This window comes from Amblyomma americanum, chromosome 9 (assembly GCF_052857255.1).
Source record: "Amblyomma americanum isolate KBUSLIRL-KWMA chromosome 9, ASM5285725v1, whole genome shotgun sequence".
In the NCBI taxonomy this organism is placed as follows: domain Eukaryota; kingdom Metazoa; phylum Arthropoda; class Arachnida; order Ixodida; family Ixodidae; genus Amblyomma; species Amblyomma americanum.
Window position 1 is genome coordinate 137,996,426 of NC_135505.1, and position 25,419 is coordinate 138,021,844.

A 25,419-nucleotide genomic window follows, 5' to 3' on the forward strand; every position below is an offset into this window, starting at 1 on the left:
TGGCTGCCTTCGAATACAACTGCCGTGAGCTTTGTGCTTTCTTTTTCTGTCTTCGCACCGCCCAACGTGTTACATACCAGGTCGTCGTAACCGCTACGACAGTGAAACTACCGGTCAGGCGACGCATTTTGAGCTCACGTTAGTGCACGCCTATCTTGCACGTTTTCTGTGTTCGTATGGTCACTTTATTCTAACTGGGGCACAGTCACGTGGGGAACACTGCAGCCTCAGGTGTAAAGTAAGGATGTTGATTTAGATGCTACTTCTCGTTATCTCATTCACTCCAGCCTTCAAGATGACCGCCACAGACATCATACGACAACTGGGCGACCCGGACAAGCTGTGCGGCCTGGAAGACCACATTGTACTGAAGTTTAGGAAACCTTGGCGACGCTCTCGAATGACAGCGGCTGCGCAATTACCCACAGGCCTGCACCTCGAAGATGGCGGGCTACGGATTACGGCCACCGCGGAGAGTTTCGTCAAAAACTGCGGAATCCTTTGCCAGCGCCGCGTTGTGGCGGCTCTCTTCTCCGGCTGCGCCGAGTTGCGCTCTTGCGGACCCCTTGCGTCGGCCGCCCGAAAGGTGCTCGCCAAAGCTCAGACGCTGGTGATCGTTCACAACCGCGACTACGTCCTGCACCTGGTGAACTGGTTTCGATCGGTAGAAGTACTCGTGCTCCATCATGACCTGAGGTTCCAAACTGTTCCGACAGACTGCGAATTGCTTGAGGGTCCAAACCGGCCGCAGTTGAAAAGACTCCTCGGAAATGCTCCCGGCGCGGGAATGAACTGCTTGGTCGTCTTGCCGCTTACAATATCGACGTTGGTGTACTGCTGTCCCCAAGTGAGCATCCCTGAGTTGATTGTTCGTTACATCGTTTCTAGTTTTGTGGATAATTTCTTTGATTACTAGCGGGCATACCTCCCTTGATGGGGGACTCATGGTGTACAACTAGGAAGCCTCAATTCGGTATCAATGTTTTGGCAAGGGGATGTTTCCTTGTTACGGCCGCAGTGACCATCATTTTGAAGGTCACCGGGTCTGGCCCCTGAAAGAGAAGAAGGGCGACACTTGGACTGGGAGAAGGTGGCTAGGACGCTGCAAGAAGCACTATTATGCTCTATAGACTGTGGCTGTCTGTATACAGTGTGTTTCATTTAAGACACACAATTTTTAAAAATAGGCTTTCTGAGTTAGAAGAGCGCTTTCTTTGGCAAAACATTGTCAGCGGTAATACATAATACAACATTTTGGACGAGTTGGTTACCTACATTCATTATTACAGCGCAAAGACGGCACAGAACAAGAAGGGGACACAACAGCGCTGCTGTCAACTAAGTTTTATTCGAGACCAGTAGGGTTTTTTATACCACCTGGTGATCAAAACAGGAAAAAAACATACAAGAATAGCTGTAGGCATGCGCAAGGGTACAAGAACGGCGGTTATCCGGCACGTGTTAGATTTCACATTCTAGATATTTCATCTCTTTCTGGGACAATGCCACGGATGGTGCGCTTATGCACTCGTCCTGCAGTCTTATAATCATAGCAGCTTCTATTAGTTCTCTTGTTAGTGTGTCTCGGTGTTTCCCTATGACACTGCATTGCCTGTACATCGGTTCACATTTATCCTCGCTGTCATCTTCTGCGCTGCAGTCCCTGCAATGTTTGGCTACGTGGCCTGAAGTAGCCACACGTGCGACATTGTCACTGTGGTCTTTTAGCCTTTTGTTGAGACAGCGGCCAGTCTGCCCGATATATTTTTTCCCACAGGACATGGGCAGTGAATACACCACACCTTCTTTACAAGGGACAAAATGATCCCCGTGCTTAACTTTACACCTGCGCGTTTCGTTAGTCGTGCAGTTAACTTTTTTGCACAAGCTGGAAAGCTTTTCCGGCGCTGAAAATACTACGTCAACGCCTGCCCTACTTCCAATTTTTCGGAGGTTGTGCGACACCTGATGGAGATAAGGCAAAACAACAACCTTTCTTCTTTCCCTTTGCCTAACCGGTTCGCTAGTGTGGCGAGGTCTCAGGTTTTTTAGCTGCTTTTCTGCCACTGACACTAGTACATCGGACGGATAACCAGCCATCGTAAGGCGATCAACTTGTTTCGCAAAGCTTAGTTCCACCCTATGCTGGCAACACTTCTTTAAAACATTATTAAAAACAGAATGAATAATGGCCCTTTTTACAAGTTTCGAATGGGCTGAAGCATATGGCAGGATGGGTTTTTTTGCCCGAGGCTCGTACGACCAACACACATGGGACGGAGTGAAATGAAGGGCGAGATCTAAGAACCTGGTAGAATCATAAAGTGGGGTTTCATGTGTTAAAACCAGTGGTTTAAGACACTCTGTGAATACTGAATGAATATTTAAGAACTGCTGCTCAAAACTGAGGTTGTCATTCTGTACTAACACGTAATCGTCAACAAATCTGAAAATGCGGCACACACAGAACCTTTCCAAACGATCTTGCAGTGTTTTGTCACGCAAGGCCGAAAACATATCGCTAAGAACCGGGGCTAGGCACGAACCAATACATATCCCGTCCTTCTGAATGTACATATCCCCATTCCATTCTACAAAAGTCGAACAAAGATAAAAACGATAACAATAACATAACGATAACGATAACAAGAAGGGGACACACAGCGCTGTTGTGTCCCCTTCTTGTTCTGTGCCGTCTTTGCGCTGTAATAATGAATCAGCGGTAAAGTACATCAGAATACAGCTGAGGCGTGCTAACAGCAGGCTGGTTAACTAATATTGAATAGTGAACTTCTTAGCTATTACTCATATGATACTTAATCACTGAAAGGCGCGTAGCCCACCGTAAGTAATATTCAAATCAGTCTATAGAATTTTGAAAACGCGGTTACCCTCGGCGCTGTGGCCCATCGAAATTCGCCTGCACCGCGCCAGAACACCTACGCTTTCGAGAAGCATGCAGCCAAACCAACGTCTTCAGTGCTCGTAACTGGTCGAAATTCGCAAAATTTGTTGGACCATAACGCCGAGTTTACGTAATTGCGATTTTGAAATTCTAGAAACTGATATAAATATGACTCACGGCGGGCTACACGCCTCTCAATAATTAAGGATCCTAACGGTACTAGTTGAAAAGTTCACTTTTTTTTTAACTAGCTTGCTAGTTAGCGCGACTTAGCCGTATTCTCATATACTTCGCTGCTGATAATGTTGTGCCGAAAAAAGCACCCTTCTAACTAAAAAAAGCTAATTTTTAAAAATTGTGTAAAGCCCTAGCTGAAACACCCCGTATAAGCGGCTTGCTTCATGGGCCGAATTGCTCGTTTTCTGGGAAGCAGACTCGAGGAAAACAGGAGATGAACCGCCACAACTTCCTCTCTTTAGCTGATATAAACACAGCTACGCAGAAGCATCGGCACCAATACAAGAATTAGAGACTGGCTTGCAAAGAGGGAACAGAAGGGCAGCAAGCATAGATTGGGAACCTGAAAAAGTTCTGGATTTATGTAGTGCTGATGCATAGAAGCCTCAGGAAAAGACAGAATAAATTCCAATACATCGCCATTATTGAACCAACGATGCTGACGTGTAAATATTTGCTTCACTTATTGGACACATTTGCTTATTGCGGGAATAAAATGATCGGATTTTTTTTATTTTTTGAAAACCTAAGTACGTTAATTATGTACAATGCAATACAATAAGATATTTATTCTACACAATCAAAAACACAATACACGTAACAGGCGCATACAGTAATAATCAGCCGCATACAGTGAGCCGATACACAAAAGTAAAAACTGCTCCATTACGTGCGAATGCAGCACTAGCTTGACATATATTTTAGGCTATTATGATGTTAGCCATAGTTCTTTCTATGAGTTATTTTCCAGCAGGCGTCCTGCATCTCTTGATAGGCATAATGGGAAAGCATAGTTTCCAAGTTTTTCAAGGAATTTACGTATATCGACTGGCCTGGTTACCTGACTACTGAGCTTCTGACTACATAAACATAACGTCGGTGATCAGTTTTTGATTTCGGGCCGCAGGTGGTTACTGCTCGCATGTTATCGTGCAAGTGGTTTAACATTTCGTGGCTCAGAAGGGCCGCACGTTAGCTCACCTCATAGTTATCCTGAAATGCTTCTCTCTCCTTTGTTGCCTTTATATATGCCGTGCATACAGTGATAAACATTTTATTGGCACCCAAGCTTGTCTCAAGGGGGTTAGCCATATTAAAGTGCTCGGCTTCTGAATATGCGATGTACCGGGACACTGAAAGGTTCGTTAAAGTCTAACAAAGACAAACTACCCTCTGCACAATCTGCAGTAATATATGAGAAAGACTTTTTTTTTTCTTTTCAGGTTTTGATATTACATAGGAGATAAAATTTATCTTCCTGGCTTAACGTCAGTGCACTGATCGAAGCCAAGGCAGTTTACTGCATCTCTGTTTCTGGATAGTGCCTCCAGAACAATAATAATTATTTTTTTTAACCGTCGTCTTCATGCTCTCTGCAGCTGTGCGAGGTGCAGACGCCCATGAATGACGTCCTGGACACAAGCTATGCAGGCCTTGACACAATGCTGGCGTCAAATCCCCCTTTGCTCATGTCGCCCAGCCTGGTCCTCGGCTTGAGCTTGGAACGTTTGGATGGAAAAACGTTCGTACCACAAGATTCCGACTTCGCACCAGGCCTCGTTATCAGTGCGAGCGAACTCTTCACTGGGATAAGACGTTTAGAGGTAGGAACGGTGCCACCATGAGCCGTGTCATTTCAACGTTCGCGCAAAAACCACTCAACTGTGCGTCGATAACGACGCGCTGCGTGTGAGTTGGGTTGACTTCAGGAGCGTTCGATTCGTTTTTTTTTTTCTTGGGAGCCGCATCATGGAAAGAGAACCTCCATGCCCCCGTTGCAAGAATCTGTTATGTGGAACCGAGGCAAAGTCACTATTTCCGTGACCCTAGCGTTTTCATATGACGAAGATCATGTAAATTTAGCTTCAGTATATTAGAGTAAAGGATGGATGAAGGACTGGTGCCTGCAAGCGGGATAGCGACCTAACGAAGCACATTCAGCATTCAAAGTTGGTATAGCACAGATGTACATAAATTCGTATACAACATAAGGACCGTATGAGGCTAGCACATTTAAGTTTGGCAGATTGTTCAGAGAAATATAGAGGAAAACGGTGAGCATGGTGGCACCTGCGACCACCCAGTCTCAAAGCGGCACTTCTAATGTTCGCCCGTCCGTCCGTCCGTCCGTGCGCCCGCTCACCCGTTCGTCCGCCCGTCCGTCGGCCCTTCCGACCGCCCGTCCTCCCGTCCGTCCATCCATCCAATCATCTATCCACTTATCCAACTGTCACTCGATGCCACGCCGAAGATCAAGGTGGTGACATTAATACCCCTGTCACGCGGGCACTCCAAAGGCACTTTGAAGTAATGCTCCTTTACGCTCCCAAAGGAGCACTACTTCAAGGGAGGTCGTCCGTGCTACACGGTTGCGGAACGACCTTCGCAAGAAGTTTTTAGCGCCCTCATCGGCGAAAAGCGTTATTAAAATTGCAAACCTTACTGCACATGTAAATACAGAAATGTCACATTTTTTTTCGGTAAATTAGTTTTATAACCGTATTATGTTAAAGCAACAAACAACATGGCCGACATGGCGGCATATTTACCGTGGCTACCGTGACGCTCGTATATCTGGAACGAGGGTATGGCGTGGTGAGACTGCCACAAAACAAATGATCTTTTATTTTAAAACACCACTAATCTTATGAAGTGAATTTGTGAAATGAAAATTGAACGTTTCTTTTCTCAATTTATTTATGCTGTTAACTCGCTTCGAGAGAGAGTTCTCCCTTGAAGCCTCAAAGGACGAATTCGAGCTGCCTTGTTTCGAAGCTCCTTTGAGCTAGGTGTCCTTTGGCGCGTCCTAGTGGCAGCGCGCGTTCGTCCTTAGAGTAATGGAGCATTATTTCAAAGTACCTTTACAGTGTCCGTGTGACAGGAGTATAATTCTCTGATTCTGCCACGCTGTCTTCGTAGTTAGTTCGCAGTTAAATTCACCTTGTACTGTGTGCATTAACGACGTGTTTCGATTAATTGTTGAGGTGATTGCAGCAGTTTATTCTACGAGTGATGGCCCAAGTGCAGCGGGCCTTCGTCGTTCTCGACTAGCTGATCAGCGGCCCCTGAGAGGGGCAAAGGGGGAGGTCGGAAATACAGATCATGTAAACGTGGCATCCGAGAAGCGCCAACGGCAGTCACGCAATCCAGTCATTGTCACGGATTCCCGTAGAATGAACCGGTCGACAGCCGTCCAATTTCTTAGCCGTGGAAATAGCAGCTACGTTGTTATAACCTAGTATGTGGCACTAGCTAAGCTCAAGGGGAGGGGGCGTAAGGCTGTATAGGCAGGGAAGATGGTTCCTTTAGGAATATATGCTTTTGGTTACTGCCGTGAGGGAAAAAAAAAGACAATGCGCTTCAACTCCGACAACCACCTTTTGCTTCTAATCCATTCATGGAAAGTACTGTCGCGCCCCTTACAGAGAAATGTTTTATATACGTTGAAGTGCTAGGCTGCAAATTAGAATAATAATAAATATTACTCCGCTCAGGGTTTCCTCCATTTTTAATCTCAGATCCAGAGATCTCATCATGTAAACAAGAGTAGAAACATAGAGCATTGTAAGATAACCTAAACGCTTTTCTCGCAGAGAGAAGTACCGACCGAAAATACCGGCAATACGTCGTCTGCCACTGCTTGCGTTCAGCCCACAGTGGCATGAAATCCTCATCGCTACGTATCATTTAAGAGACATTGTTTTTACTCTTACCTTTCCTTCCCATACCTTCTTCTGGTCTCACTGCTGTACCCAGCTGCAAAGGGGCCTGATCGCATCAACATCGGCAACATAAGCATTAGATGCATGTTGCACATATATATATATACACGAATGCGTCATAGCTTCGCTTTCGACATTTGCACATAACCCACAGCATAACATAAAGCAAGCATGTCAAGGAACGCGTTTCGGTTAACCCTAGAACTGAAAGCATTGCTGTGTCAGCGGAATTAAGTGGATACTTGGAAGACTGTGCAGATTGCAGAGCCTATTACACCAGTCATTCTTATTTCACTTCGCAGGTCTCCGCGGTGCGCTACGACTCAGTTTCCCTGATTCGCAGGTTTGCTGACGTCACGGATCTCTCGTTAAGTTATGTCGCGGGACTCTACCTACCTTTCGGACGCCTGTATGAAGACGTACTCATGCAGCTGCGGCTCAAGCACATTTCACTCAAGTATGTCTCAGACATCAGCCTCCGTAAAATTGCAAGGAAGTGGCCAGACCTCCAGAGCCTGTCGCTTTTCCAGTGCTCCGTCGCGAATGATCAACACATCCTACCGGGCTCGTTACAGAGTGTGGTTAGTCTTCGCTTGGGCTTGTTTGACAACGGTGCGAAAGTCGAGAAGCGCGTAATGAACGTACTTTTGAATGCGGCGACGCACCTGGCAGCTTTGCGTCTTGACGGCGCAGTGCTGTGCGCGTTATTCCTCGTTCGCTGCAGTACGGAACCCTTGCCAAGCCTCCAGCGCCTGACGCTCGCAACAGATAAACCCCTGCCGGGACTGGGACTCACTGGAGGTGACCTTCAGTGTCTTGTGGGTGCCCTGCCGTCACTTCGGTACGCAGCAAGGGACAGTTACGACCTCCGGCTTTTCTTTCTGCATTACATGCCCGCTGTTACTCTTGACTGGTGTCACTGTACAATCTGTGCTGCGGAGTTTCCTCGCTTTGATGAGGCACAGAAAGACCACTGGAACTGGTTGAACAGGGCAAGGAATTCTAGCTTGAAAAACGCGTAAACTATAACCGCGCTAAAAAAGCCTTCTATGGTTGTGTAGTGGATTCGGGGCTCTATATCGCCCGATCACAGCGATTCAGGATACTTGTAATACAACCATCAGTCAGCCGACTGACAATACCTGTTGAAACCCTTTGAAGAGTGGTGTGTACTGAATATTTCTAATGTTATAAAAATGCCTATTCGAATAACCCTGTGAACCGGGAACTTCTGAAGTTACTGAATAAAATATTCATCTACGTCTATAACTTCGTCTTCTCTATTTTATTTGTTTATTAAAAATGGCAAATATCGGGCTATTTTTTGGACTCCAAGTGTTCTAGCGAAGCTTTTCCTTCGCGCTCTTTTCGCTGTCGTGATCATTTCATCAAAAGTACGAAGGCGTGTGTCTCTTTCTTCTCTCGCAAGTGGATTTTAAATTTTGCGCCTTCTTGACCTTAAGTTCTGGCAAATCTTACAAGAAAAACTGTGTGTAGTGTCACGGACCGTACTCGCACGTTGATACTCTCTCTCAGGTGGCTAAACAGCGTGTGTCGTCCTTGTATTAAGTTGTTTAAGGCGTTTTATGAAAGGAGAGAGAGACCTACATGCGTAGAAGAGTTTTACCAGTGATCTTTGTGACGTCATCCCTGCGACTAAAAAAATACAATGAAACAGCACTGCCCAACATGCTTCAAAGTTTCGATTGCGGTGTTGAGTACTAAAATGTTAATTTAGTAATTCAAATATGGTTAGCGTAATCAAGAGCGTAGGCTGTAGATAATAAACGGTATTATAAAAAATAATATTCAAGTACCCATAATCTCTGCTTTTAAATATGCAGTGCACATCGAGTAGTTTTAACAAGATGTCCAACTAATGCATAGCCCGTGCAGTGAGTACGTTATCTTATTGAAAACGTGCTCATTTTCATATTTCGCGGAAGTCCTTATCGCGGAGACCGTAAAAAAAAATGAGCTGGCTTCATGGAATTTAAGTGTCGCCCTTTCTTTGAGCTTCAGGCTGGCTCGCTGACTGCCTGTCCTTTGATGTGCCCCTGGTCTGTCGAAAAGATGTCCTCATACTCGGCGAGCATTATGTTCACGATGTGGTCGCTTGGCTTCTTGCCTGTTGTCGAATACGGCGCAGTCATGTCTCCAGTCGGAGTACCCGTCTTGCTAAGCGCCGCAATGAAATCGCGGGCATAGAGGCTTGGTCCTGAGCGCTCAAGCACAGTAAGTCGACAGGCTACGGGCACATTTTTGTATCGCACGGAAAGTTCGAGTTCCCCAAGCACCGGCAGTTGTCCCGCATGAACATGACAACTTGAGGCGGAGATCTGGGCGAGTTGGTACATACTTAGAAGCTGTTTTACAAGGCGCAACACACAAGACAAGGCAGCGCTCGTGTTGTCGGTTCTTTCTTGTCTAGTGTGTTGCGCTGTGTCAAACCGCTTCTAAGTATGTACCAACTTGGCTCGTAGTGATTTCAAGGGCGGCCACTGTGTGTGGTGTCGCTCGTTAACTTGCCGGGATATATGGCGCATACCGGTGATCCAGTCTTCACTTCCACAGCCAATTCTACATATACAGATACAGATACAGATAAGTTCATTTCCAGTTTCAACTGGAGGGTTTCCTGGCTAAAAGCTGCATGGGCAGTTTGACTGGGTCCAGGAAACCCCTAAAAGCAGTAGCACACGAACGGTACAAGAAATTTTCAAAACTCGTCACACATACAGTAGTATAATAACTCAAGAAAAACACTCGCCACATATATACACTGATTCGAATAATGTTAAAAAAAGAACACTAAAATGGCCATACATATGCTGAAAAAAAAAACATTGAAACCATTAACACTCAAGCAAAACTTTCAACAATCAACAAGTGGAGGCATAGAATGGTATTTGAACAAAATATTTCCGCAGCTCAGCTTTTGTATGTCCCGTTGTATGTTGACAAGTGTTTAAAACATGGGGCAGATTATAAGACAACATTTGTAATTTATAGTCGGTGCGAAAGCGGGGTATGTTCCATGAGCTCGTACTTCTTGTATGCATGTTAGCACCACGCGTGTCTAAATATGCTAAGGTGGAGTAAAAACTGACGATAGATGCCGTGGAAAAATACATTTTTTGCAATAACTTAAAATTATACAAAACATCAAAGCGGACAATGTTATGAGCTTGGAAGGCGTATTTCGTAGTAGTCATGATATCTATTTCGGCGATTATTCGAACAATTTTCTTTTGCAATACCAGAAGCTTATTTATGTTATTTTTAGTCATTATGGCCCATTCTAAGCTACAGTAAAGGTGAGAGAAAAATAATGCATAATAAATTTTCAATTTACATTTTAAAGGTAAAGTTTCACGGCATCGCGAAAGCGCTCCGCAGACTGACGAGAGTTTTTTGCAGAGGTGTTCGACGTGGGCATCCCAGTTTAAATGACACGAAAAATAGACTCCAAGCATTTTGTGCTCATCAACAATTTCTATTTGTTGATTTTCAAAGTACAGCATGCAATTCGGTGTTGTCGGTTTGTTTCTTGCGCGATATATTATAGCCTTGGATTTTTAGGGTTTATATTTAATTTATTCATCATTGACCACGTAGATAATGTATTGAGTATATCATTACATTTTACTACAAAATCGTTAAGGTTAGGGCCTGAAATAAGTATTGTACTATCATCTGTGTATATTACAAAATCAATGGAAGGATCTATGCCAACAATATCTTTATGTATGCATTCAACAAAAGCGGTCCCAGTATGCTCCCTTGTGAGACACCCCAACTGATAGGCAAAAGGGAAGAAAGTTCATTATCTACTGAGACCGACTGACTTCTGTTTTGGAGGTAGCTTTTAAGCAAACTGAGTGGTTTACCACGGATGCCGTACATTTGAAGTTTGTTAGCAAGAGTCCTATGATTTAAGCAATCAAACGCCTTACTGAAATCAAGAAATAGGCACATCGTATACAAGTTCTCATTAATATTATTCAAAATAATTTCTCTCATTGTTAGTAAGGCTGTTTCTGTGGATTTACCAGTTCTGAAACCAAATTGTGACTCAGTTATTACCCTATGTTTGTCAAAAAACTTAGCCATTCTTGAGGAAATAACCTTTTCCAGTCCCTTAGAAAACACAGGAAGTACTGTCCCCCCCCCCCCCTCTCCCACCGAAATGTGCGGCGTACTGGGGGTTCCAAGCCGTTTTTCCTTCCGGAAATTAACGTCCAGACGTGTGCCCCGTCTAAATTCTCCTTGCTTGACGCGATTTCAACTGTCAGTGCATGTACACTCCCGGTTCGCCTCGCAGCAGTTACAGTCGCGAACAAAATAATGTGGACCACGCTTCCGCATTCCAGCTGTTCTGTCTCTTTGCGTAACAGAAATATAACTAGATTACCCTTGTCGATACATGTGTAAAGGCGATACGTGAATCGAGTGAAGATAAAGTAAGACTCGGAACTTAGCGCAAGTAGTTAGGGCGCTCGGCTACTGATCCGGAGTTCCCGGGTTCGAACCCGACCGCCGCGGCTGCGTTTTTATGGAGGAAAAACGCTAAGGCGCCCGTGTGCTGTGCGATGTCAGTGCACGTTAAAGATCCCCAGGTGGTCGAAATTATTCCGGAGCCCTCCACTACGGCACCTCTTTCTTCCTTTATTCTTTCAGTCCTTCCTTTATCCCTTCCCTTAGGGCGCGGTTCAGGTGTCCGCCGATATATGAGACAGATACTGCGCCATTTCCTTTCGCCAAAAACAATTATTATTATTATTATTGTTACTTAGCGCATGCACAAGTGGAAGGTTATTTTAAATCGGCATGTGCAATTGCTTGAAAGCCGCGGCTGTCGAAGAGGCTGGCGCAAAAGTTATAATCCAGAAAGACACTCATAAGGCTTCGGAAGCGTCGTGTATTTGGTCCACTTCAGCAATGCACCCACGGTCTCACACCAAGCAAGCGTTCATCAAGAACCATTTCGTTGACACATCAAGCAGATATTTGCTATGTCCCGCGCGGGGTTGCTTAGGCTGTCCGGCCGTTCTTGCTGCTGCAGTAGTGTTGTCTGGTGGAGAGGGGAAGTGAAGGCGTGGGGGCTTCTGTCACTGCCAGAGGCCGCGTGAACACTGAAGCTCGCTTCAAAGACGGCCAACCATCAATCCGTGCACCCGAGCTGCAATTGTGTCGACTCTGTACTCGATTGGCTTATCGTCTTTCCGGTGTTTGTTCTCAGGCCAATATCTCAATGAAGCATTTAATATGCAAGGAAATCAAGAAGACTAGGTGCTCCTGAGCACGCTGATACGCCTTATCGGGATGTATTTTTTCTCCAAAGATATTATTGCCCCTTCGTTCTGCTTGCTCTGCGCAGCAGGAACGACTCAGACCAGGGAAATATTGCGCACTTAGTGCTTACTAGATAATTACTAGAATGAGTGTTCATTTCCGTTAAAACGTTTTAGGGTTAATGTACAGTGCGTACGTGTGTCAGCCAGTACGGATCAGAACGTTGGTGAAGAAGAAAAAAATTTTCGATTTGGAACAAACCGAAACTCAAATATGCAGCTCTAACTTCGACGGGAAGCTTCGCCTTATACCTGTTGTCTGCTTTTCAATAAAGAGAAAGTTTGTGACTGCAGACACTTTTTCTCACTAAACTGACAGATGCGTCCAGCTGTTTCAGAAAATCTAGCTGCGAGGCGGTCTCCTCTACTATCCTCCGAGCGTGAGCACCCCGTACAAGCAATGGGGTTCTTGTGTCGCCTGTGGCTGGGAGTGGCGTTCACAAATGCCTACTCCCACTTAATCGCAATGGCTGACTCTCCTGCGTGTGAGATGTGTGGGTGCGACTTAACTATAGAACACCTTCTTTGCAACTGCCCTCGGTTTCAGCGTGAGCGTGCACTTCTGGCTGCAACACTCCGCCGTTTAGATCCTCGGCCCCTTATTGAAGCCAAGATTCTGGGTCCTTGGAGTAAGCCTTCATCGCAGAGGACAGCTTTGAAGGCACTTTTAAAGTTCTTGAAGGACTCAGGACTGAGTGCAAGATTGTGAACAATGAGTGTGTGCCCTGTGTACCCTACAAGTAACGGCCAACGGACACGTGGAAAAGTGATCATATCCCTTTGTTCTCTCCATTTTCTATGTCTCCCTGCGTTCCCCTTCACACGTGTAAGGTAGCATACCGGGCGCTGCCTAGTTAACCTCCCTGCCTTCCTGTTTGTATTTCTCTCTCTATCTCTCTTTAAGACCCTCCCTCTGAGTACAGGCTGTAACACCTCCCATGTTCCCTCACCGCCTATCCTTTAAAACAGAACTTAGCAGAGAATCGGCCAGTTCCGTGCCGAGTCAGATTGTCTCTTCAATGAAGTGTGTTGTCTGCCTTCTCCCTTTTTATATTATTATATTGGTTTCGGGGGGGGGGAAGGAAATGGCGTAGTATCTGTCTCATATATCGTTGGACACCTGAACCGCGCCGTAAGGGAAGGGTAAAGGAGGGAGTGAAAGAAGAAAGGAAGAGAGAGGTGCCGTAGTGGAGGGCTCCGGAATAATTTCGACCACCTGGGGATCTTTAACGTGCACTGACATCGCACAGCACACGGGCGCCTTTAGCGTTTTTCCTCCATAAAAACGCAGCCACCGCTCGTTTTTGTTTCTTGCGCTGATACATGTTCCATAATAATGCCAACCAACTAGCCCAACTATCTACCCTTAGTGGTACACCGCTCAGTTGCTCTTAGCGAACAGTACCTAATGGGTGTGGGGAAACCTCGTTTTTCTTGAATATGAAACGCCCGTAGGTCGGTACATGCTTGCGTACAGACATTCAGCTCCTACCACATCCCGGGCGAGGAGGCTGAATTTCGATGGAGGCGAAATTCTAGAGGCCCGTGTACTGTGCGATGTCAGTGCAACTTAAAGAACCCCAGAAAATCGAAATTTCCGGAGCCCTCCACTACGGCGTCCCGCATAGGCTGAATCGCTTTGGGACTTTAAACCCCATAAACCAACCAACTAGCTCCTACCACTTTTTGTGAAACTAATAAAAAATATTTTGTTCCGAGGAGACCCCCCAAAAAATGAGACAACTTTTGCCTAAATTCTATACACGTGCGGAAGCATAAATGCATGAACGTTGGTGTGTCTTGTAACTTTACTGTTTGCTTTCTAATGTTCGCTTGTTATTCTCTTTTTTTATGCGCCAAATATGATAGCTAGGCTCGACATAACCTGGCTCTCTTTTTACAGCTCTGACGAATCCAGCTAGCCGAGTGTTTTCTGGCACTGTGTGTCTGGTTTAAGCAAGTAGGGCTCAACCAAAGCGTTTTTTTTTTGTCGACAAATGAGAGCCCGGGTAGAAATGACCATTTTGGCGCCATTATCGAAAAAATACGTCAGTTAAGGAGATTAAGAGAAAACGAAGGTTCAGTGGAACCAACTGTTTGTTTCATGTTTACATTTCAATGCAATTGTTTCTGAGGGTGAGACATAAGCTGAACAAAGGCGTCTAATTGATGCCTTCATAGAATCCTGCATTCCGATAACACTCATGTGCGAGTGCACCAACCTTGACCGAGGGCCCCGTACATTGTTTCGTTCTGATATCCGTTAGTGAACAAAAGCAGACTGCGAAGATAACGCTGATAGGGAGGGAACACAACTCCAGCCCAGAAGTACGGACTGATGAATGGCAAGCTTTAGCACTTCATGCTACATGGGGGAGGCTACAAGAACCTTCAATTTGTACCAGTCCCAAGTGAGTATCTTCTGCTGCCGTGTATTTTACTGATCTCACATTCGACCTGAGCTAACTCACATCTGGCTTTCTGTAATTTTTGATGCGGTTTCTTTTTCATGTGGCTTTACAGGTGGCATATATCCCTTATTAACCTTTGAATCGTTCCGATCGAGTACTTTGATAAATATTCTGTCTCTTCCATCTTTCTATTACGTTCGCACTCTTCGTCATGAGTACCGTATGCCACACAAGGATGCGAATTCCTTTGCATCTGTGCTAAAGTATTGTTATGCGGACCTACCTGCGGCGTGAAACCTCTTGAATAGTGTTTGGAGCTTCGGAAAACAAGAATACATGCCAAATTATCTATGAATAACTGACAGAACGTTAAAACACAGTTAAAAACTTCATAACTATCATTCCTGATGATCTCTCAGAACAGTTCAATGCAAATACAAAGGAGTACTTCTGATGATCACGGATTGCTTCCCACATTGATTGTAAAACTAAATCCGCGGCCTCATATACGACCAAAAGTCTAATGCCAATGAAAAACCATTCCTGTACAACCGACATCGGAGGTTTTGATTTCACTAAAAATGCCTGCCGATTTCGCTCTATGTTTTATATCGTGCAATAAGAACTATAGCAGTATTCTGGTTTGTTTGTTTTGTTATTTCTTATGCCTAACTCAAGGCTTCAGTATGAAGGCAGCTGACGTCGTCCGCGAGTTCAGTGACCCAGACAATGTGTGTGGCGAAGAGGACCACATCGTGCTGAAGCTGAACGAGCCGTGGCCTTCTTCATCGGCATCGACATCTTCTGAACTCCCGAAGGGACTCCTCCTTGGCAACGACGGCCACCGTATCATAACCACCTCTCATGGCTTCGTGGAAAACTGCGAACGCTTGAGTGAGCTAGGCGTTGTCGGTGCCCTCTTCGTGGGCTGTGCCTCCTTCGAGTCGTCCGAGCAACTCGCTACCGCTGCTCGCACAATCCTCTCGAAGGCCGAGACCCTCGTGATCGTTCACAACAGGGACCACGTCCTAAACCTGGTCGACTGGTTTCGTTCCGTACAGGTTCTGGTTCTACATCACGACATCAAGATGCACGGGATGCAAAAGGAATGGAATTTGGCCGGTCCCAGTCGATCCCGACTGAGGAGAATCCTGGGCAGCACTCCAGCGCTTGGAACGCATAATTTATTGCTTATTCCGAGAACAATCTGCGCACTATTCAACTGGTGTCCCCACGTAAGTGCATCGTCGCTATCTAGGTCATTAATGGATTAATTACTCCGCCGTGCAACAGATAAAAGCGGCGGCACGTTCACACTTCGACGTTACGTGTCGAGCGCGGACGCAATGCACGGAGCCCTCAGCTGACGCGCCCGACACTGTCGAGTCTGTTGCCTTCCTACCGCCTCATACGACTCGCGGCGTTATGTCGAGGCCTGCGCAGTACCAGTCACTTCCTGAAGGATAATTCGATTGTAGTTCAATGACATGTAATCAATGTCTTCGAAAAGTGCACTTGTGACCCGACGCCACAAAACAGGTTTGGTTTTACAACCTGGATTCACGTACGCAAACCGCAGAGTGTTTTTACATAGCAGCAGTGAGGTGATTCACCTGGATGCGATCAAAAATTGCCACCACCTTTACGTTCACACTCCAGAAAACCATTACAAGAGAAGGAGGTCCTATTGAGATGCATGGTGAAAGCCTACTGGCTCCCATGAATTAATATTTTGTAGATGTCGAGGGACATTCATTTCATGCGAAATGATTTTGTCTTCGCCATTCAGAGTGCAGAAACTGACCGGAACGGGCATCTTTTTGGACCGTTCCTCGGTTTGCATGCAGTTGGAGCCTTATTTTAATGTTAAATATGTCAATTTCGCGCAAATTTGTTTTAAAGAAAAACTAGGCATGCAAAAAAATTAGGCGTTTTTATTTGGTCTAGAGTATCTCCACTGCTTTCTTAAATTTGTCTCGCACTGCCGGATGCACAATTACAGAAGGCATGGTTAAGAACTCCAAATATGAGTTTTACTGTTAATCCTGGATGGTGTGAATGCCTACGAGTATTCGCGTAAGGGATGCTAGGGAGTTTCATAAGCTGTTTACAATATTATGTCTTACAAGAACATGCTTCTTACAAGACTGACAAGAATATGCGAGTATTTTTACTCTTTTTCCTGTAGTAGTCTGTCCCTTCCACTTATGGGAAAACCCTGCGGCAGGCACTGCTAAACATTATTTTTGTTTCCTAACCATCATCAGTCTTTTTTTTTTACTCAGGCTTAAGTGATGCGATGATGATAAGCAGGTAGCGTCAAGTACTTTTATCGATTTCTTTCAAACGACTACACACTCTGATCTTGAACAGGAAAGGATCGAATTCTTTTCCTTGGCGCTGAGAGAAGCGTTTTAGCGCGTTGTGTTCCCAAGCATCGAGCGAAACGTAATCTCTTATGATTTTAAATACTCGCTGGCTACCACCTTGGATGCGGCTATCCTCACAGAAACTTGCATCGGCTGACGTGAAATCCTAACGAAAAAAAATTATATCACTCCGACGGTCCCGCCTCTCAGCGACAAGTGACGCAGAATTTAAGGGGCTATTTGCTAGGGTGTTTGTGTGTGTGTGTGTCTGGGGGGGGGGGGGGGGGTGCAGGAGAGCAGGCTAACATTTGGCGCCAGATTTCGGAGGCGATGACGTCACCGAAGCTGCTATAGCTGGAATGAGACGTCACGCTGCTACGTGCGATGGCAATGACCGACACTGAAGTAACGGGGCAGACTGGCTTGTGTGCAATACGGCACGCTGCGCCCACGATTTCTCAGTTTGCTTCTCTATTTCCTATGGCTGTAGATATCGCGTGAGGCGAGAACATCGACACAGGATTTTTATGCTCATATAACCTTTCAAGAAAGCGTAGAAACGAAGATTTGGTGGTTGCTTTCTTTCAGTGTGCATCGATGGCGTCGAGGTAGAGCATCCGCCGCGCGTGCAAGACTGGCGTTCGAATCCCGGTGCCGCGCAATTCTCCACCGGATTCAAACAAAAAAAAACTCCGCGTGTCGATGCAATTGCGTGATCAGGCCTGGGGTGCGGCCTGATCTCGGTGCCCATAACCGTCAACGCACTCCCTCACCAGAGCTAGATTTGGCCGCCCTGGGCCCCGGGTTAGCACTTGGCTACAACCTTCTATGAACAAAACCTTTTTTCTTTCCAATGACGCCGAAGTCATTAGTAAATATAAGTTTTCACATGATATCCAGCTACATCGACTGATTAAATTAGAATCAAATTTCTTTTCCCATATAGCTTCACTTTCGTTTTCAGCGACCGAATGGCGTCTCTAAAGTCAAAGTTGAGTTAAAATAAATCAGGCCTAAGAAACAGCGATATTACAGACGTTGCTTCGCTTGTTATTATCCTTTCTATTGAGGCAGGCTGCTGTAAGAGGTGCAATGAGTTAAAATGAATAAACAGCGAATAAGTCGCCGCTTTTCTATGCCTCACGTGACCTCAAGTAAACTCGGGCGTCATAGCCAAACTTCGACTAATACCGCAGCAGTACCCTAGGGGATTGAGCATCCGCCTCGCATGCGGGAGGTCCGGGGATCAACCTCCAGTGCCGCCAGATACCTACCAGTGATACAATGGGTACAAGCTCCCCTGGCGTGGTGCTCGGCCCATTCAGAACAAAATACCTTGTGCCATGGCACTCTAGCCACAGATGCCCTTGCACCACAAAAATTCATCATCACCATCATCATCATAATCACTCTTTGGCTGCCGAAATCTAAGCATAAAGAACACGGGAGATTAAATTCATTAATAAAGTATTTGCCGAGGATAGCGAATATCTACGTTGGAATCCATGCGCAGTAGGGCTTTGCACACCATTCGGAAGATAAGTTCCCGCGCCTACTTCTTTAAACATGAAGTCCGCCGGTTCATTGTGTACCCCAAAGGAAGTCACGGTTCCTTCCCAATATCTTCCGCAGCTGTGCGAGGTTCAAGCGCCAATGCAAGCCCTCCTGGTGACGTCCGACTCGCTGCCAAGCTTCGTTCTGCCGGCGCAGCGCTCACTGTCGACTTCGAGAAGCCTCATTCTTGGCTGCGGCCTGGAAAGGCTCGACGGCATGGTATGCACTTCGGCGGACGTGGACGTCACGCCGCAGCACATGACCTTGGCTCACAGACTGTGCAGCAATATAGACAGGCTGGAGGTAACTTGGGCTCTTATATATAATGGCACGTTGAGAGAAATTTCCAGTTTTCTCGCTTCGTGTGCCGCCCTGCCACGATGGCTCAAGGGGAGCGGCGTTCGACTGATGAGCACGGCGTCGTCACATCGAATCCCGAGTGCGGCAGCCCCGTTTCTATGAAAGTCAAATACAAACGCGCTCCTCCTCTCCCCTGTGGTGCCAGTGCGCGTTAAAGGGCCCCGGTAACAGGTTACCGGAATGAATCCGGAGAACCCCCCATACAGAGATTCTTTCTCCCTAATTGGCCCACTACTTTTTCTTTCTCAGGACCATTCCATCGAATTAATGCCTGAGTGAAAGTTAATTCTCTGCCCAAGCAGCACATGTGACTGACCCAATATTCGAAAATAATGGTTTCACATTGGCCCGTGGTATGGCCAGCCATTGCCAATATACCTCCAATATTGGGCTGATTGCCTGTGCAAGGAGCACATGTAATTGACCCAATATTGGAGAATGGCGGTCTAACATTGGTCCGTCGTAGGACCAGCCTTTGCCAATGTACCCCCAATATTGGGCCGATTACCTGTGCTGTTCGGGTGGTTTTTTCGGGCTACGTCGACGTATGTCCGGCAGTAAAATACACAATTATGCTGAAAAAAATTAATAAAAAAATTTCCCGTCACTTGATTCAAACCTGTGACGTCTACACCGGCGATGACTTGTTGTTTTGACGTGAATGGCGATGTAAGATGGCATCTGGGTTCCGAGATAATAATAATAATTGGTTTTGGAGGGAAAGGAAATAGCGCAGTATCTGTCTCATATATCGTTGGACACCTGAACCGCGCCGTAAGGGAAGGGTAGAGAAGGGAGTGAAAGAAGAAATGAAGAGAGAGGTGCCGTAGTGGAGGGCTCCGGAATAATTTCGACCACCTGGGGATCTTTAACGTGCACTGACATCGCACAGCACACGGGCGCCTTAGCGTTTTGCCTCCATAAAAACGCAGCCGCCGCGGTCGGGTTCGAACCCGGGAACTCCGGATCAGTAGTCGAGCGCCCTAACCACTGAGCCACCGCGGCGGGGGGGTTCCGAGATAAAATTTGGTATCGACGCACGCCATACATGAAAAGTTGGTGCGGCGACGGCGATACCTGTATTGTGTTTTCTGATCTTTTTAACTTATAAAAGCTCCTTTTTCGAGAATGGTCTGTTTCTTGTTAGAATGCAGTTGAACTTCAACTCTCCTCGGTGTATCTTTCATGCTATCTATGTATTGAGGCTGTCTATGCACGTCATGCTATTTACATACTGATCTTTGCAAAAGCAATCCATACGTTACCGAAGTTTATTTCTGGGAACAAGAGTGCGTTCATCATGCAGGAGTGAAACTCCGCTATTACATTAGGCCACTTCGCAGAGGTTAGCATACTGAGCTGGGAAGTCCGCCATCGCTGGCGCCGGGGCAGTTTATTTCTATACCTCCGCTATATTCCTGTATTGTGGGGCACTGCAGTGTTTGCGTGAATGCAGCAGGAGGTGGAACGGTCTGCTGTCCTCGGAAAGCTGGCCAAAGTACAGGGCCAGATTTTAATTCACGATTTCTAAGGGCAGTTTTAAGCAGCTCCTGCCGTGCAAACGGCATGGATTGGCAACACTGCTTTTCCTTCTCTCGCTCTTCGATCACTTGTGAGAGCCCGGCGTCCAATTAAGGTAACCTCCCTGTGATTAGAAAATGGTTATTCTTCGATTCGGGCACAGTTAAATTTGTCCGCATGCCCTCATTTCGGTATCTCGGGTACGCTGATGCCTCCAGTCATTTCTAACCAATGTCAGTCACAAATGAGTCTGCGAACAACGACACTAGGGTGCACCCGGCGTCAAGATTAGCTTGATAGAAGCTGCACGTGCTCCCGTTTCTCGGCATTTTGATCTGTCCAAGAATGCACATCACATTTGATGCCCTCGGAGTATCGAATAAATTAAAAACTCTTTGTGGAACACCCTTGTACAGAGGCAGCAAAGCAGGCGCAAAGCCAGGCGCTTAAAATCATGACGTCAGATGTTTTCGAGGTCACGACATCGTTAGCAGGGTATGGGGCCCCTACATCGCCTCGTTGCGTGCGCTCCGTTCTACATTGCCCTCTGAGAACATCTACGCAAGACCCATCGATGCCTCAAATGTATCCCACAGTTTACTGCTCTGCTATATCGTTGTGAGTCGTCTCACACACATATGTGGTAAGGTTGTGAACCATATAAAAAGTGGTAAATAAATGTCCCATGCTGCCATCTGTATTTTGATATAAATGACATTTAAACTTCTGATGCAAGATATGAATTATCAGGGACATTTTTATGGACAGCGCCGGGTTAATTTAGACCACATGTGGTTATTTAATGTGGACTGACATTGTTTTGCGCACAGGCGTATTTGCATTACGCTTACAACGAAATCCAGGGTTTGATTCTGAAACCTCGGGCTGAAAGCCAAATCCACTAAGCCACCGAGGCGGCTCACCATGTCTGGCACATCCGGCCATATCTGGAAGCATACCTGGTCAGTATATAAGTGCCGCTTGATTTTGTAGGGTTTATTCTGGTCAGTTAACTTTGTGGAAACCACCGAACTAAGCACCATATTGCATTTACTTTGCAGGTGTACGCTTCACGCATGGAGACCGTCGTCGAGATTGCCCGGTTCACAGAACTCACCGAACTCTCGTTAGTGTTAGGAGATGGATGCAACCCTTTCCCTTTCTGTGGCGCCTTGGAAACGTCGCTGAAACCTCTACGGCTGAAGTACCTCTCGCTTAGGTTGATCGAAGGCGTCAGCCTCACTGCTATTGCGAACCACTGGCCAAATCTTGAGACCCTCTTGATTACCGAATGCTCGCTTGCAGTAGACAAGGAACAAATCCCGGCTGGCGCGTTGCGTGCTTTAAGTACATTGCGTATGTGCTTCATCGCAGTCACAGAAGCCGCTCTTGTGCGTGCGATGAAGTCGTTACTTGATGCAGCAGCGCAGGTGGTGACGCTGCGCGTCGACGGCAATCTGCTCTGCGCTTGCTTTATATGTTCGTGTCGCTACCATTCTTTGCGACGGCTTGAGCACCTGACTCTTGGGACGGAGGAACCTCTGCCGGTGCTCCGACTCACGGGCGATGAGCTGCGCATCCTCCCGCTTGCACTGCCCTCCCTGCGCCATGTAGTAACGGACAGTTTTGACCTCCGACTCTTTTGCCAGTGTTATCTACCGTGTGTGGACGTTCATTGGACTCAGTGCACGACCTGCATGGCAGAGTTTCCCCTCCTTGACGAGAGGCAGGGGCGATATTGGAAAACGATGCACACAGGTTCGAAACAGTAGCTTGAAGCTACGCTTTGCAACGACACATGAACTTTGCCGATGGAGACTTTATTCTTAGGCTCTGCGCAACTTTGCCCTAAGCTCGCGGGGCAGCCAAACCTCGCCTGCCGATCCTCGTTTTGAGCAAGGCCTACTGAACTAGAGACCTGCACATTTGACACTGCTCCAGCACGCATGTTCTAGTTCATGCCTTTTGCCGCTAGGGAACGGCAGCTACGGGCGGCTTGGCGCCACAGTTAACCTGTTGAGCAAGATGGCGCGAGTTATTTTACTTCAAGGATGTAATAGTTTTCTCAATTGTCTACGCTGTGACTATTCATCATTCATCCACTGCCTAGCAAAGATGCCACAAAGTCTCACGCCTGGCATGCGCCCAAAGAAAATATTCACCGCTAGGATTTGAAGAAATGTCATATTTGCATCGTTCATTACTAGGTTTCAAAATAATAAGACATGACAAAAGCATAGGGAGGCAGTGAGAGGCGAGAAATCATTTGTCGAAAGCAGACGATGATGATGATCATGACATACAAACAGGTCAGCCGAGCGCCCTCAACGGCAAAAAGTTAACGAAAGTTGGCGCACGCAGTCCCATAGAACCCCGCCAAATGTGCAGGTCTCTAGTTAAGTAGGCCTTGCTTTTCAGTCTACGCCGCGTAGTAGTTCACCGTCTACTGACAAGAAAGCACTTGCCGAATCAGACCGTTCTCAATGATTGAACACAGCCACTTGTTGATCGGCAAGGCAAGTAAATTTTGCCAGTACAAGCTTTAATAAACGTATGCCGTAACATTCGCCTCTGTCCTATAAGACTGTTTGCTCTTTTCTAAATTATGTAACTAAGTTTCTTCGAAGTGCCAGTAAACTCCCTTGTTTATCGCTCTTCCCAAATGGCAAGCTTCCATCCTTCCTCGTCCCTTCTCCGGCCCAACCACGCTACCCTGCATCGTAACAACTGGTGGCAGCGGTCGGATGATGCTGCCCGGCCCGTAACACCGGACAGAGAAAGGGGGAAGGGAATGTCTTCAATGAAGTGGTTTCTGTTGGTTTGTCACATGACGCCGCACTCCCTCCTCACCTCATTTTTTCACTATGGCAGGGCGGGAAATTCAATCGGTGCATTCCAGCTGCGAACGAAATCAAAACTACCGCGACTACGGTCTTGCAGCCTTGCTCCCCGGTCACGTCGCTCATCTTACGCTGACGTCAGTGTTGATTATGTTACGGGCTGCCTGCTGAAATTCTAGCTGCAGTTTCGTAACGTGAGGTTAGAGTATGCGGTGCATTTTAGAGACAAAACTGGACTCTCCACCTTTGCCGCCTCAAAGCGCTGGCGTGCTTTATTTCATTTAGTATTTCCCTTTGCTTGTTTTACGGCGCGAGTCGCTATACTGAGCCTACATCGACCCGTCGCGTGGAGGAAGTCCGTTCAAGATCACTGATCTGGGCAGCCTGGAGAGAAAGGTGACAGCGAATACAGATGCTGTGATAAAAGGTTTGGTTTGGTTTATGGTGGTTTAACGTCGCAAAGCGACTCAGGCTATGAGGGACGCCGTAGTGAAGGGCTCCGGAAATTTCGACCACGTGGGGTTCCTTAACGTGCGCTTACATCGCACATGCACACGGGCCTCTGGAATTTTGCCTCCAGCTCCAGCGAAATTCTACCACCGCGACCGAGATCAAACCCGCGTCTTTCAGGCCAGCAGACGACTGTCATAACCACTGAGCCACCACGGCGGGTGATAAGAGGATAAAAGGTGATAAAAGGAAGATTGGTACAGTAGGCGTATAAAATGAAGGGATGCTGTTGTCTCGAGAGGGATTAAAAGAATAGATGAAAAAACGTCAGCCAGGAGAGAAAGCAGAAGAACTATATAAAACAACAAGAGGGGGGCGCGGCCGCAGGAGAAAGGAGACAAGAAGGGGGAGAAAATGAAGAGACGCTGTTGTGGTCAGAGAAATAAATTTATCTAAATGCGCTATCGGGCCCGATCTAATAGGTTCTGCATTTAGTTTTCCACCAGAGCAGCTCGCAAGTGAAAGTGTCGATGGGAGGAATCTCAGCCAAGATTCCCGCTGCGGGCTGCCACAGAAACAAATAACCGAAAAATTATAGTGCGCGGAGGTGCCCTGCCCCACGGTACTGGGTGGTACGGTAGGGATCCGTCATGTTCACGCTAGTGAGGCTCGACGTCGCCTTCGACAAACCACAGTTATGCTAGAATGTATGCTATCCTAGAATGTAACGGCGCCCATGTCTGGAATAAATTTCCTGACGAGGCAAAGCAAAATATTATTTTTTCGCCACCTTTAAGCATCCTTTTCCAGTCTCCATTGGAATTTGGGAAGAAACAAGTTTGTGTGGTTTGATTTAGAAGTTTTGTGCGTAGTTCACGGTATTGACGTGCAGGCGAATCTGCCATGTATTATTCTATTTCGGATTGGCTTTCCATTACTCTATTACTGAGCAGTGTTGTGATTGTATCCTCTCATCATGAGGTCTACGAATATTGTACTTGTTTAGCGTTTGAACCCATCACTAGCCCTAAAGGCTATGGGTCCAAGGAACATTCTGCACTGGCTTTCAAAAATATTATACAAAAAAAATCTTTTAGAATTACCGAAGCATTGTGGTTCGTGACAAACTCGAACAAAGACCATGAAATAATATAATGTCATGTTACTAGAGGAATATTTTAACACCTGCAAATAACTGGGCTCGCTAAAAACGTTCAAAGCGTTTTTGTTCATCACATGTCTGACACGAATCAGAATCCATGCTAGCGCACCTGAACATGGCAAGCAACACCAGGCTTCACTTCTCTGCCTCAGTTACTTCCAACCGAATGTTAAAACTGCCCTGCGAACAAACGCAGCGGCGTCTGCTGCCACTTCCAAAGGGACTGTCGTCAGATTGTTGTCATCGAGGCAAGTCTGGAAAAAAAAAGTGCTCGAATAAGCTTACAAAGTGTACCAGGCGGTAGGTAAATACCGCCTCTGCAAATAGGGCCTCTAACAATATTTATTTATTTGTTTATTTATTTCTGAATACCCTAGGAAAAGAAATTCACAGGACGGCCACGACTGTGTAACGCGAGATTCAGCGATAGCTGTTTAGGCGTTTAGTTAAATTGGGGATGTATTTTTTTTAATTGGTTTTGGGGGGAAAGGAAATGGCGCAGTATCTGTCTCATATATCGTTGGACACCTGAAC

At 46.4% G+C, this 25,419-nt stretch overlaps 1 protein-coding gene across 3 annotated transcripts; it reads left to right on the forward strand.

The window, feature by feature from the left end:
* Positions 1-14,505: 14,505 nt before the first annotated feature.
* LOC144104561 (uncharacterized) lies at positions 14,506-23,916 on the forward strand. 3 transcript variants are annotated; one of them, XM_077637651.1, is made up of 4 exons: positions 14,506-14,629; positions 15,308-15,864; positions 18,631-18,771; positions 21,495-23,916. In XM_077637651.1, exons 1-4 carry the CDS (start codon positions 14,581-14,583, stop codon positions 22,203-22,205), a joined length of 1,458 nt encoding a protein of 485 aa, XP_077493777.1. In that variant the 5' UTR covers positions 14,506-14,580; the 3' UTR covers positions 22,206-23,916. The 3 variants fall into 3 exon arrangements, with proteins under 3 accessions (XP_077493777.1, XP_077493776.1, XP_077493778.1); XM_077637650.1 differs by having other exon boundaries at positions 18,631-18,855; positions 21,495-23,915; XM_077637652.1 differs by lacking the exon at positions 18,631-18,771.
* The last annotated feature ends 1,503 nt before the right edge of the window (positions 23,917-25,419 follow it).

Bases quoted from the DNA above. Each gene is read 5' to 3' on its own strand.
- LOC144104561 (XM_077637650.1), top strand. From the start codon at position 14,581: ATGCTACATGGGGGAGGCTACAAGAACCTTCAATTTGTACCAGTCCCA. The intron at 14,630-15,307 runs GTGAGTATCTTC...GCCTAACTCAAG, and splicing joins TCAATTTGTACCAGTCCCAA to GCTTCAGTATGAAGGCAGCT. The intron at 15,865-18,630 runs GTAAGTGCATCG...TATCTTCCGCAG, and splicing joins TATTCAACTGGTGTCCCCAC to CTGTGCGAGGTTCAAGCGCC.